The sequence below is a fragment of the Struthio camelus genome, chromosome 5, assembly GCF_040807025.1.
Source record: "Struthio camelus isolate bStrCam1 chromosome 5, bStrCam1.hap1, whole genome shotgun sequence".
Lineage (NCBI taxonomy): Eukaryota > Metazoa > Chordata > Aves > Struthioniformes > Struthionidae > Struthio > Struthio camelus.
In genome coordinates, this window is record NC_090946.1 from 76,014,031 (window position 1) to 76,029,116 (window position 15,086).

General features: G+C 45.0%; 1 protein-coding gene across 1 annotated transcript in view; it reads right to left on the minus strand.

Annotated features, from left to right (window-relative positions):
* Positions 1 to 12,672, minus strand: part of RHOJ (ras homolog family member J) — a 59,768-nt gene extending 47,096 nt beyond the window's left edge. The window contains exon 1 of the mRNA XM_009670703.2: positions 11,938 to 12,672. Within this exon, the coding sequence (XP_009668998.1) occupies positions 11,938 to 12,115 (178 nt within the window). The 5' untranslated portion in view covers positions 12,116 to 12,672. The remainder of the gene's footprint in view (positions 1 to 11,937) is intronic.
* Positions 12,673 to 15,086: the final 2,414 nt, after the last annotated feature.

A 15,086-nucleotide genomic window follows, 5' to 3' on the forward strand; every position in this document is an offset into this window, starting at 1 on the left:
GCTATGATGAAATAATATTTTTCTGGTGTGCTGTGGCAGAGGTGTGCCATGAAAGAGGGGGAACCGCAGGGTTGCTAAACTGCCTCTGCAGTAGTGGTCACTGTAGGGTGGTCCCTCTAGAGTCCTGTAAAGCCCTATCTGGCTGCGGTTTTGGCCTTCGCTCTTCTAGGATGGCATTTTCTACAGGGCAGAGTTGACATCTGCGAGAAGGCAGGAACATCTGATGCCATGCCCTGACCAGCTGCAACCCTAGCCAGCTCTGCACAAATCAGAACTGGCCAGCCAGTAATAATTATCACTTGGTCCTTGTGGGGCAGCCACTATGCATGGTATGTCTGTGGCTTGGTTTTTGAGCCAGCTCTCTCAGAGATGGCCCTGCAGGACCTGTACCTGCTTTGGCCAGCCCCACGCTCTGCGGTGCACCCATGCAGGCTTTGTAAAGAATTTTTGTCTTTCTTTTTCCTTAACATTCGGGTGGGAAGACCTTATTCCTTCAGAAAGAAGCAACATGGAAAATAAATGTCTGGAAAAGGAAATATGTAGCTATTCATTCTGAAGGATGGAGGGAACTGGAGAAAGAGGATTAAGGGCTGGAAGGACTTAATGTCATGCAAGGTACAAGACGTTTTCTAGTCACATCATCTTTGTATGAACTGCCTCATGCTGTACACCATGGCATACTGTGAATGTTCACTCAGGGACAAGGTTCCCTTCCGCCCTCAGGAGTTTCCACCCTGTTGTGCACACTCTCAAAACTCTATTTTCCTAGCAAAATGGTGACAAGATTTGTTTTTTAATCACTCATGTTCATGCATTTAAATAGAGGGCAGGGGCAGAGAAACCCGGCTGGGAGGACCATATGGAGACAACACAAGTTATTCTTGTTCCACCATTTTCTTGGCACAGATTTCCTCTGTCAAACATTAATTCAGATTTGAGACCTCCTTCTGCATTCCCAGTGTCTGTTGCTTCTTATGTCCTTGGAAGCGTCAGGAGGGAGGTATGGTATTGCTACAAGCAGCTCTTTATAGGAAAAGAAATAAATTGGACAACATGATAAAAATAATGGAAGAATGAATTATTTCACCATTTCAGCAGTTTCCCAGGAGGGGGAGGAGAGGGAGAAAATGCACTTAACACTTAAAAATATTAAAGTAACAAGAACCACAACAACCTCACCCCTCTGAACCCGAACCAAACAACTCAATGGTTTAGGTGAATTCCCAGCAGAACTTCACGTGGCACACTCAGTCAGAAACTATATCTATGCATGGCAAGGAAAATTCTCCATGTTAATGATATTATGAACTGGTTCATCTAATTTGGAGTTTTTCTGCAGGGCCTGGTTTCTGGTAGGTTAGGTATATATTTTTTGAAATATGAACTCCCCCTTTAATATTGATTTTGATCCTGTTTTCATGGATGGTGTGCCTGGAAAACTTTCTTAAAGCTGTATTATGTGTCCATGTTTTTAATGAAAGCTGTTACTCCCTTGTGCTGCTGAGATGGGCTAAAAAATATCGTGAGCAGTAACCAGAAGGCAATGAAGCAAAGGGAATTGTGCTTGCTTTTTAAGATTGACTGGATACAAAGACAGCACAAAGCAAGGGCAGGACTATGAAGGTAAAGGCCCTTTCTAAAAGCTTAAACGACAGCATACAAATGTCCTTCCAGGTTTTGTTCACACTCTTGTTGGAAATTTTCATGGCCAATTTGCAGAAAGCAAAAATAGGATTAAACGGAAAAGAAATTCTGTAGTGTTCTTTGTGTTTTGGTATGGGTAACTAAAAAGGTCTATGTGTAGTTCTAGCTAACTAAAAATAAATACACAATTACAACAATCTAACTACGCAGATAGGCCCTGAACCCTCAGTGAGGTTGGTGTGCCCATATGGAGTCCATCTGGGGAGTGGGACCATACAACCGATCCTGTCAATGGCACCGTTGTTGTCAGAGTTTGAATGGACAACGTGAAGCCTTGGGGCTTTTCTCCTCTTACTTCCGCAAGTCATTGCTTGAATTATATATTATAGAATAGATGGTCTTGAAAGGCATATGTCGGTGGAACAAAGTAGAGAGTTTGTTCCAGAGCTGATGTCCCCCGTTGGAAACGCCTCACCTTTTAAACGAAGAGGGGGAACCAGGCCTCCGCGTTTCTGCTGCTCGCTGCCCCTGCAGTAGCACTGCTTATAGAAAGAGCCTCAAGTAACCAGGCTCCAAAAGTTAGAACAGGACCTTGAATCTATTCCTGGCTATTGGAGGAAAACATGCTGAGGTAAACTAGCTGGCTCTGAAACGGAGCCGCTGAGATTGCTCTGAAATAGGCAGTGTCCCAGTCATGGCAGGCCTGGCCTTTCAGGACAGAATTGCTCATAGCAGCTGGCTGACTGCCCGCTTGGGAACTGAAGCATGAGACAGTTTGTGAACTTAAAACACATTTTCCAACCTTATGGGATTTTCCTTATGGTCTGTTCTCAGCAAAGCAGCATTATTATTGTAAATAGATGCTCTTTTTGTCCCATCTCCCAAGGGACAAAATTAATGCTATGTTAGAAAACGTATGTTTTCCCACTCATTGCTGAAGCTGCTCCTTTCCATAAGGTCTGTAGAAAGCAGAGCATTAGCAGATACTGTTAATATCATTACTTCAAAGTTATAGCTCAATGTCTTTGCCAGAGACTTTCGTCAAAGACGTTGCCTTCATCCCCTCAGAACTGCAGGGGCTGGAAAGGAGCTTTAGTGAGTCATCTCAGGCGTCCTCCTGCATTGTGGCAGGACCTTTTTGTCCAGGCCCTCTGCACAGTCCCTCTTTAACTCTCTCGCTCCAGATGCCTGAGTACCGGCTCTTGTGCTCATCATTTAGACTTTTATTTTCCTGATACACTGATATCCTGTTCTGGACCAGGGTGGAGGAGTGAGCCTGCTGGTACAACCCTGTGGTGCTCTTCTCCCTTCTGCTCCCAAGCCATTGCCCTCCTCCCTGTGCCTTCTGTGCCACTACACTTTGGAATATTTTTACAGCTGTCCCCCTCCCTCCTTTGGGAGGATTTTTTTTTTTTTTTTCCCAGCACTTCTGCTGGTGAATGGCTTTTCCAGCCTCCTCTTTCCCGGTGGCTGGTCTGCACGTTACATATTTATGGAATTGCTGCTGTGCCAGTCCCTGAGGCAGAAAGGCAGCCCTGGGGCAAGCACACAGCTGCATTTGCTGGTGCACCGGCCCAATGTTAAGTCTGGGGAATTGGTTTTGTGCCAGCTGAAACATTGGGACCTCACAGTCTTTCATGCCTTTCCCTTCCCTCGGATCCCACATGCACTGGTTTAGCTGTGGGCCCTCACGGAAGCACCATTCCCCAGCAAAAGAGCCATGAGGTTTGGATTGCACTGGTCCCTGAGGACTCTTCCAAGCCATCTTGCCTACTGCCGTATGACGACTCTCCATGCCCACAGTGATATCTGTTTAACAAGAGGATTTTGCTCTTAGTCATAAATCTATGAATATTTATGCTGCAGAATAACTACTGAAGGAAAACCATCACTGCGTAACGAGATCTGCAGCAATTTTAGCCAAGGGTGATAGCAACCACATGGTTAACTGTGCTCCCTCACGCTATGCTCCCCTGGCTGTATCTCTGGGACTGCTGAGGCATGATGGATGGTGCTTGGGATTGCAACAAGGTGCAATGATGCTTTCTCAGCTCTGGGAGAGGTTTCCTGTCCACCTGCGTATGTGGGAAATTCACTGGCCGATTAACAGAACTTGAGCAATTTTGCACATGTGAAAGCAGTGCATGAGGTCCAGTCCCTTCATTCAGCCAAGCCATCTGCCTGCTGCTGGTAGCATGGCTTGTTCTTGGGTTCTGAGTTTGAATGGGAATAATGCTTGGGCAATAAATTGGGTAAATCCGCTTTTTTCAGCTTTTAATTATTAGCCATTATTAAAGAAATATTTTTCCTGATGTTATTTGTGGAAAAATGAGAGGTGAACATCCCGTCATAAATCCAATCTAGAATTTTTCCAGATCTCAGTGTCTATTGGGATTTGGGGTGACAATCTGTAACATTTTCATTCTACAGTATTTTATCCCCTAAATGAGCTGGAAGCTTTGTAGCTTGGTATACAAGAACAATATATCTGACAGGACACTAGTAAGTGCGTGTTTGCTTTTAACAGTAGACTAGAAATATAATAACTTGGATTATTTTTTCATTACAAAGATAAATAATAATTTGACAGGAGATGTCATTATTGTTTAATGACTTTGTCTTAACAGAACAATTGAAGGAAATATGTTTGCTCTTCCTCATCCCTTGCCATTTCCATGATGTCAATAGATCTGGCCATAACAATTGGAAAGTTAGAACATAGGAAAGGCACTACCTGCTGAGCAAAATGCACACCATGATACATGGGAGCACTGATGTGTATCACTAATGCAGACATCTGTATCAAAGTTTATCAAGAGAGCAGAAAATGAGAAGGAAGTTTTATGGGAGGCATTTTGCTTTGTCTCTGTCATTAACTAAGCCATCATAATGGTGACTCAGTGAAGTAAAAGCCCTGCCACATCCTGCAGAAATGAAGAGGTTTGTACATGACTAGGAGTTTTGGTTGTTTAGACATTTGTGCTGTGCTTTTGTTTTTCTTTCCTTCGTATGGGCCTTCTGCCCAAGGAATCTGTCTAGCTGGCAACGCGCGCTGCATCCGACATCACCCGTAGGTGGTTTTGCCCCACGAGGAGGATGGCAGGCCACACTGACTGAGTCAATTATTGCTTTTGAGATAGTGGATGTGTTTTTAGTTCAAACTGTAGAGATTGGCCCTCGAGGGCCAGAGGCCACAGTTTCAGTTTTGATTTCCTCTGCTGATGTCACCTCCTATAACATTATGCTGATAAGAAGAGGAGGAGAAAAACTGAGTGTCATGGTGTGGTGGAGGAGGATGTATTTTCTCATCACATCCACAGTTAACCCTTTTCACGTTCTCAGACAAAGCCCTCTGTATTTCCTTCTCAGCAGTTTATTGCTGCAGAGGCAAAATTTGCAAAGCTGTTTGTGCATCTATATATCACAGGAATCATTCCAGAGAATCCTTTTCTGCAGCATTATTTGGAAACAAGAGTGCCGGATCGTGCGAGACTCGCAGCCTAGGTAGTCAAAGCCCCATCTCTAATGTACCAATAGGCAGATTTAAGATAAGTTGCCTCTCATCACACCTCATTCAGGTCTTATCCTGGCCTCTGACAAAAGGTGATGTTGGCTCACATTTTAATATCTCGTATAGAAGATTTTTTACTAGCCTATGGTAGCACTTGATCTCTCTGATATCTGATACAACTCCCTATTCCTGCAAACCTTGTTAAAATTTCCTTCTTAGTAACTTCCATATGGTGATAAATACCTTAGGTTAATTACACACCAGGCAAAGAAATATTTCTGTTTACCCCATTTGACTTTCTCATCTTTCCAACCCATTCCCTCAAGACTGTGGCTGCCCTCTAAAAAACTGACTGTTCTACATCTGAACTAGCAGGACACACGGACCTACTTTCAAATGGTCTAGCTAACCCCTTGCTTAGTATTCTTAGTGTTTCCTATTGCCCTTCAAACACCGTGCAGCTAATAGGAGCCAATAGGCAGAAGGGCCGAGGTGGGATTTGGGCTGGATATATCTGAATAAAGTAATGTGGCTGCTTCACCTACTTTTTTCATTCATGTCACTGTTCTTCCTCATGTCCACTGTACTTTGCTTGCTCTCTATGTCTATCTTTTTGACTTTAAATGCTGTTGGTGATGCAGCATTGTCACATGGCCACAGCACTCAGACCACTGCTATAGAAATGATCTGCAGTAGAGAGGATTGCAAAGCAGGCACCCACCTCTGCCTCCACAGCCTGTGGGTGGTCTGGGCACCCCCAGGACATTAAAGGGATGTATGTGAGGAAGAGAGATAGGAGAGATAGCCCAACTCTTAGCAAACCATAAAACACCTTCATGAGGAGAAGATCTGAAGTCGCTGAAGAGCGCATACAGTGCCTGTTTCATCTGAATGTGGAACATTCATGGTGGTCCAGAAAACCCCCCCGCCTCTTTGGTATAAAGACTGCCTGGGCTTCCTTGATCTGAAAAATACTGAGGATCATTAGATCTCCTCTGACTTCCTATGTGGCACAGGCACAGAATTAAACCTTCTGTAAGGAGCCTAAGAAATAATATGTCTCTAAACTTTATCTTCTAGAGAGACAGCCAAGAAAAACTTTGAATTGCACTAGTTGGTTTCTATTGTGTTGAACCTCAAATGTTTTAGCAGGTACCCCTGGTTCATCCTGGATGATACCAGAAGACTGCCAGAAAAGTCCTTTTAGCTCTCGAGAAACAAAATGAACATATGCATTCTTTGGCTGCTAACCTAAGGAGCCAGACTTTAAGAGAGTCAGTGCTTTCCTGTTTCAAGGATAAAGTTCAGATCTGTATGATCAAAACTGGACGAACATTAAAAGGAAAAAACCTACTGCAAACATCCATTCAAATAAACATCACAGCTCTCTCTCACTGCTATTTATAGCTCTTTCAGTTTAATAACCCCAAAAGCATTGCATGAAGGATTTTTGTAATATGCTAGCAGGACTATTCACAGGAGAGAATGGTCTCAAGAGCATGGTAGTGTCAAGGCTCCCACTGAAGTACCCAAGCAGAAATTGCAAATCTCCTTGGGCAGCCTCTTCATGGCTACAAAAGTTTCAATGGGGGGAAAAAGTGATGGTATGTGGATTAGGTCATTGCTCACACACCATAGCAAATAGAGACGGGTTTAAACCAGTATGCCCATGTAAAGCATTAGCAATCAATTTAAAGTAACTAGCACATCAGACGTGTGGACAGATGTGCTCTTGTGCCTGTAACCGGAGAAGTTTGGGAAGTAACGGCTCCCATCTGGTTTCTGCCGTGTCTCAGCTGGCCGTTCCTCCCCCGCGGGGAGAGCTGCAAGGGAAGGTTGCTCAGTCCGTGGCTGCTGGTGGTGTGTGTCCTGTCCTGACTGTCCCAGCCTTCGTCCTCAGCCGAGGAAGGCCAACGCTGGGCAAAGCCACGGAAATGTGGCAACCCACTTCCACCCACCTCTTCCTTGGGAGCACCCCAGAAACAGGGATATGTATCAGTGCTGTGTCCTGCAGGCAGGGTATAAGGGATTTATGGATTTGCCTGGGCACAAGCTGACCGCTCAGGGCAGGAGTGGCCGTACTGCTCCTGTGCTCGCAGAGGTGTGGGCGGAAGCCCTGCAGGAAAAAGCTGTGGGACTTGCTTGGCCAGCAAGGTCCTGGCCAGCAAGGATCACTGCTCTGCAAGACCACTGAGCGCTCCAGCCTGCTTCAGCCCGAAGTCAGGCAGATTAGCATGAATCATCACTAAAGAGTAAAAAGTCTGTCTGTTAACAATAATTAATGGCTGTGGTCTTCTATATTGCTTTTAATTTACAGAGCTTTGGTCATGGCTGAACTATTCTGTATGCTCTTCATTAGCTGATCACATGCCACTGCTAATTTTTTTCAAATGGATTCACTATTTATAAATGTTCACCCGTTTGTGCTGACATATGAGGGGAGGGAGGGACATATTCACGCCATCTACTTTAAGCCTTTAATTCAGATGCTTTGCACTTCTCCTTTGGAGGTGATCACCTCTCATTTACCACAGATGCAACTTAGGCTCCTAAAGCTGCTTGTATAACATTCACCTATGTGCACTTCCTAACCTAGATAGTTTGATACTAACCACTTTCTTCTTGTTAGTCTTCAGCCCACCCATCTAAAGAGATCATTCACTTTATTCTGTGCAGTAGGCTAAATGACTCCCATAGCATTGGTTCTGCTCCCACATGGGTTGAGTCTTTTAAACAGAAAAACAAAGGCACTTTTGAATATGAATTTTGGGGTGAATAAATTTCATGCTAAAAAGTGCTATTTTTTTAGAGGGCATGAATATCAAAAGAGCTTAGCGCCTGCTTAGTGTCTGTCTAAGGAACAAACAAAGCACATCTCCTTTCCATCTTCCACAGAACAACCCAGTTCATTTTGGTACTATTAAACAAACTTTGCTAGCCTTTGAATTGAATTTGTTGTTGGTACAACCTCAGCCCCAATTAAACATTTATAACCTCGCATAGCCAGACACAATACAAGTCACCCTGACTGAGAGACCTTTGCTCACGGAAAATCAGCATTTGATGTTCGAAAGATGGAATGGCATGTTAAAACATCTACCCACTATCCAAACAGTCCCTATTGTTACAGTTATTGCCAGTAATATCCTGTTTGTCACTAGGATAGCATTTTGGTTTGCCTGCATCAGAAATAGCCATTTACTTAGTGGCTAAACCTTTTGGTATGGGAATTGGAATTTCACCACAGTACGGTAACCTACCCAGGTCTCTGCTCTCCAGCAAAACTTCAAAATGCCTTCAGAAATGAACAGACACATACACCTCCCTGCATCCAACAGAAGAGCCCAGTTCAATATCCCAATAATAAATTCACCTTTCCCGTCTGTCTGGCGTTACTTCTCACCATACTCTCTATGCTTCGCAGCCCAACCCTGGCAACAGGCCTTGAACAAATTCACTTTTGTGGGCTGCGGGTGAAATCCATGGCAGAGTATTATTCGTGTGGAACTAATAATCGGTTTGGGCGTTTGTATGGCGGAGCTACTTACATGGTGAAATACCAGCTGCCTATTTTCCCAGCCATTGCTGTAGCTGCGTGGTAAATATTGTGCGAGCTACCTGCAGGAAGTCTCTTCCTTCCCTGCCTAAAATCCATATGTTGCCTTTCATTTTCGCGGAGGCAGAACGGGCCCAAATTTTATAAAGTGGTTTCAAGCCCTTTCATGTGAAAGGCAGGGGACAAATACAGTACCAGTATAATGCTCATTGGAGCTTAACCCTCTACAACGCTGGTTGCCTCCTCTGGGTCGCCCTTGTCAGCGTGTTCAGCTGCTCCTAGGCTGCGAAAACCTGCCCCAGGCGGGCGGCTAAAAAAATGCAGCTCAGCAAGGGCAAATCGATGTGGTTGGCGATGCGGGGCCTCGAGCGGTTAACGCCTTGGCCGCGACCACCGCACCGTTGGAGCGCGTCCCGCTTCTGCGCTGGATAGCATCACCGTCTCCCTCAAGCCAGCGGCGTCGCAGCAGTGTGAAACGGCGGTGAGATCACAGCTGGAACCGCTGGTTTTTAACGCTTTCTGCCTTCCCTCCCCCCCCTTCTTTTTTTCCATTAGAAAGAAGGAAATTGGTAAATACCCTGGGACTCGCAATTGGGTTGTGACCCTGTGAGGCAAGAGGAAGCGTTTTGCTAACAAACCACTCCTGCTAACAGCGCCTGGCTGAAAAAACTCCAATGGAAAGTGCAGCTCACTTAAAATCTGTAGCAATAAACCGCTTTTCAGTGTTTTCAGCACCGAACTGGGAAAGCTGACATAGTTCACTTTGGCAGGGGCAGACAAACCAGTTCAGTGGGGTAAATTGGAGGGTCACTCCCCAGATCCTCAGCTACTTTGCAAGACTTGCCCGTGTGCAAGGCCTTCCTCCATGCGCTGGCGCCCGCTGGCCCCACCATGCCGCTGCTCCTATTGCCAAGGGCTGCCACGTGCGCAGACAGCATATCCCAGAGGCTATGAATTTGGAGGTAAGCATACTTCAAGTGAGTTCTTCCCTCTCTCAATATCCACACTACATTAAAGTATTTTAATAGGCTGTGTTATATTCTATGCCATATAGTATTTTTTTATTATATAAACTGTTTCTTCTGGCACTCTGCTCCAGAAGTCGTTTCCACATCTCAGTTCTGGGCGCTGCTTTGTAGTGAGATTGATTTAGAAACGATGGGATTGCTCAAAGAATGGAAATTCCGTTTCTGATCAATGCTAGCTTTAACCACTGGAGCTGGGCAGGATTTGTCTCAGAATAGCATGTTGATATGCTATTGTTTTCCTTACCTTTCTAACCTCTCTCATTAAAAGCACTCTTAATTTCTATCAGTGGGCTGTAATAGGTAAAGAAGCAAATAACAGCTGGAGATATTTGAGAGGTCTACATCTCCAGAGCATGAAAAAGTAGCTTCATTTAAAAGTGCATGCGTACTACTTTCACCTGGTACACTAGGGAAATGAGGATTATGCAGTGATACTCTTCATCTGCCTGTCGTTCTCTCAGCCCCCCCCCCTTCTCCCTCAGTAGTTTTTGAACCAGCTGGCGTTTTCTACCACCTCAGACAGAGAGGAAAAGAAGTCAAAGCCAGGCGCTGCGAGTCACCTGTGGCTGCGCAGAGGAGGGAAACGCACCTAGATGTCCCACCCTGAGCACTGGCAATAGCGCGCACGTGTGTACGCTTCCCTTACGCCTGCACCTATCCCACCCGCTCAACATATATGTGGCCTGGTATTGGCTATTGTATGGGTGTCTCCGTACGCGATGATGTTTGTGGGGCAAGGGAGAGCACGAGAGTGGGGGACTGGGAGCAACCGGGGCACGAGGCTGCAAGGAGCAAGCAGAACTCAGGTTATCCCAGCAAAGTGGGGGTTATTGGCATTTAATACATCCCTGGAGCCAGGCTTCCTTAGCTTTTTTGGCTTGTGGAAGTACTTATTTACATCACCTTTTTTTTTTCTTTTTCATTTCTTATCTAAAAAAACTTTTTCGAAAACGATCGTTTAATCTATGTGGTGGGAAGGGCAGAGGAAAGGGAGCGCTGCTTGCATCTCGCAGTGACGCTGCCCACACTTGCGGAGCAAAAGGTCCTCATATTTCCATGGGTCAGATGCTGCAATTACACAGCTTTCTTGTTTGGCCAGTTCATCTGCTAAACCTGACACGAAGCCAGAGTGAAAACAGAGATTTTCCCATTACAGAATACCAAATCTATGATAAGCCACGCCATGAAAATCCAGTTTTTAAGGAGAGGGAGAGAATGAGGGAAACTCCAACTGCTGCTGCGAGATAAGCAATGAGTTTTGCAGGGCTTCTAAAACCTACTTTTTGGTAACAACAACTGTAAACTTAAGGAACAGTGAGATAAGAAAAACAACAGAATCTAGAATAAAAAAATTTAAGTAGCAGTTTGAGCAACAGTTTTAGCATATCACACCATCCACATGATAACTTTAGACGCTGCTGGGTAAAGTAAGTAGTTGCTACAGAAAGAGGCTTGCAAATATTGAATTTAATATGTGGGTCTGTTTTGGACAGTGGACATCATTTATGTTCTTTGTAACTTTCATATTTTTTTGTTCTATGACAAATTTCCTCACTATAAAGTACTCAAATCAATCAGCAGTTCTGCTTTCCTCACAGTCAAGTTATAATATTAAATTCTATTTATAAATGTAGCAGCAAACACATCTGAAAGGAGAGAGAGTTATTATCCTGGTAGCACTGAAAGAGACTATGCTGGTTTTCTCCAAGATTATTCCTTAAGTAGGATATAAGTATTGTAATTCATGCATCATTTGCCATGATGCAGAAGATGACCAAAAAATGTAAATTTTTATGTGCATGTATCATCTTTATAATAACTGCAGCCCACACAGTTCAAAACTTCATGATTTAGAAACAGACCAGGCAGCTGAGCATAACCTGACGGCGGCTGTATGATATTTGTTGTCTCTAAAAGCCAGCGGATTTAATTGTGTCTCTAACGCTGCTTATTTGCCACAAACAAAATACAAATTGGAAGCAAACAAATAAGTTCTCTGAATAAATCCTGCATTGCCCCAATTGTATGAGCTGCCATCTAAGCTGTCTGGCCACAGTCCAGGCCTGAATCACATTCCTGGGCTAGAAGTAACCCATGTGTCCCCTTTGAACTGTCCTCTTCGGTCCTTGATCTTCCTTTACCACCCACCTGGCCCTTCTGCAGCTCTTAATTACATTTCTTTGAAAGCTCTTTCTTACCTGCATAGTGGTCAAATACAGTGGGCACATACTCCTCGGGGAAAGCGTCGTTGGCATAACTCATCAGCAGACAGGTTTTCCCGACTGCACCGTCCCCAACCACCACGCATTTTAACATCTTCTTGGTGTTGTTGCTGCTGCCGTCAGTGCAGTTGTCATCTTCTTCCTTGCAGTTCATTCTTGCTGCTGCTGCTGCTGCTGCTGCTGCTGCTCCCAGGACTTCCAAGTGCACATGAAGGAAAAATGAAGTGCGATTGTATTGACTTTTCCTGAGTTTGGAGGGGCGGTGGGGGGTGGGGGGGGGAGAATCTCAAACTCAGGAAATCATACTAATGTTTCCAGGCTGTCACAGCCGCTTCTAACAATTACCAGAGCAGTCAAGAGAATCATCGAGGTGAATAAATTAAATATATAGAGAGAGGAGTAGCATTAAAAAAAAAAAAAAGGCGATTTGTCCGTTCTTGTGAGTCCGAGTCAGGAAATCCTCATCCTGCCCCAGAGTTCGGTCTTTATTGCAACTTGAAAAATATCAGCAGCCTGCGGCTTTGATTCGCTTCTCCCTTCCTCCGGCTTGGCTGCAGGAATCAGAGATTCCTGCTAAATCCGCTCCATTTTCCATTTCATTTCTAACATGGAGGAAAGCCTGGAGGTTTTTAATGGAGTTTTTCCTTTCTTTCTCCAGCTTGCTGTGTGTCAGGAAATCATGGGTTTCCTGCTGAATTCCATATTAGGATCAGTGGGCTTGTGAAGGGCTGCAAACAATGGGAGCTCTGTGTGTATTTGTACTTCGGGGGAACTCTGCCAGGACGTGGAGAAAGAAAAACACTAGAGGTCCCTCTGCAGACTGAAGTTTTAGGCTTCCTGCTCCATCCCGCGCTCGAGCTGCTCTCCGGCAGGGAGACCCGGGAGGAGGATTTTTGCCTGGCGAATGCTGCCAAAGATGTGGGTATTGGACCTAAATGGCGAAGCAGGGTACGGCGAGGCTGTGAACTGTGTGGTCCTTGCAGGGTTATCTGCCCTTCCCAGGTGTGTTCTTCTCAGAGTGTCTGGGGAGAGGTGTTTTCATACGTTTGGGAGGGGAATGAGGGAGGCAGAAAAGCAGGCTGAAGGTATAATGGGTAGGTATCATTTAATGCAAACTTTCTCTGTATCTATAGCACTTAAAAATATATTTAAAAATACTAAATCATTGATTCTTCAAGTCACGCATTCAGAAAGTATCCCTTTCACTTCCCCCTCATCCACTCCAAAAAAGAAAAAGAGAGATTCCCCTTCCCCCCTCAGTGTAAGTGTGTAAACACAGATGGGGCTAGAGAGGCAAAAAAAGGAATTAAATATTACCAGAATTAGAAAAAAGAGTGCTATGCCCAGCATCTGCTGTGACACAGCATCACTGTGGGATTTCTCCCAGTTAGGAGTACAGGTGACATACTTTTAGCTTCAAAACTTCAGCCCAACAACCTAGTTCATCTAGCAAAACCTGTGAGCTCTGGGCACCCAAAACCCGATTCTCCAAGCAGTTACTATATTGATTAATTCCTCCATCAGCATTTTGGCTGGATCACCCTTGGGGAATCAAGAATTACAAAGTTTTGTTCGTTTAGCTTCTTTCTTACCGTAGTTGGGACAAATCTAAAAATCTGATCTTGTGCCTCTCTTGTAGTTATTAAAGAGCTGGGTGCTGATCCCCTTCCATGCCTTTGCTTACCAGCCTATTGACCTTGTTAGGTAAGTTCGCCAAATACACGATTAAGCACATTTTGTCACAAGGTAACTGCAAAGCCCAAGGAAGCAAAAATTCGCATAATTCATGGCTCAATTCCCAAATGCAACAACTATCTCACTTCCCATTTTACATTGGCATAAGTTATCTGCAAGCTTTTTCAACATCAGACATCCCTCCCATTGAGGCAGACCTTAATGTTAGTGAACCTGGTTTAGGCCTACAACAGCAGAGGGTTGTGGGACACTCCTGCGCAAACTCCCCACGGCTCAGTGCTCCACACTCAGCCGGGCTGTACTCGGGGGCTGCAGAGTATATCCAAGCCCCACACTTTTGTTTGGAAGGATCAGCTTCATCTTCATCAGCACACCTCTGACAGAGAAATCCCTGGAGCTGCTTTCTTGTGAACCGGCAGGGCTCAAGGCCAGTGCAAAAGATTCCAGCAAGAGGCTCTCTATGAGATGAGGGACTTGCAAATTTGAGAGCTAATTTGTTAATTAGCTCTGCAATGAGCAATACGTTAGCCAATTAAATCCATTCTATATTTCTCTTGCAGGCAAAGCAAATCAAGGTGAAAAAGAGGATATGATGTTGTATCACTCTTTGCCTGCTCCCTTCCACTAGCCAACCCAGTTACAGCTGCATTTTCTCTCCAGTGCCTCCTGCAATGCAGTGGTCTTCCTTGGTACAACATTATGAGCTTAAAACTTGTAAGTCAGAGGAATTTTCGCCATAACTGCTTATAACCTTATCAAACCTGACTGCCTGGATCTGATAGAGTCCTGACCTTGCCTTGGGTCGTGTCCTCCGAAGCTCTTCCTTTCCTCTTCCCTTCTTTGCTTAAACCAAGCAGATTGGTCTCTGCCTTCCTGTCCATAAGAGGTAGTCCCATAGAGTGGGAGAATTTAAAGGTGGCTGCATTACTGTGAAGTTTTTCTCCCCACCCCTTGCTGCTCTTGGACAAGATTCCTTGTCCATCCTCTTTCCTTCCACCTACCAGCACTGGTACGGGAGGTGCTGGGAGGTTTCTGGGCCTGCTATGGAGCTCAGTCCCACTTCATCTACGAGCACGGCTAGCTTTGGGGATTGCTGCTGGTCTGACGCTTGCAGGCTGCTTTCCCTTGCCAGCCTTCTGGTTCTCTCCATAGCGCAGCCCTCAGTTTCCTCCCTCCTTGGGACCTCCAGCCAGCCTGTTTCTAGCCGCTGGCAGCATCCCTATTATGTGGTACCTCCAGGTCCTGCAGGCTTATCTGGGCCAGACCAACTGCCTCATCCAAACTGCATGCTCCGAAGCCTCTCAGGATGTTTGTAAAGGTGTTGCCTCCTGCATCAGCGCTGAAACTAGGTTTGGCTGCCTGAATTGATATCGTGATTTAATATCAACAGCAGAGTGCATTGGATTCTTTGAGCCTCTCTTTCTAGATGT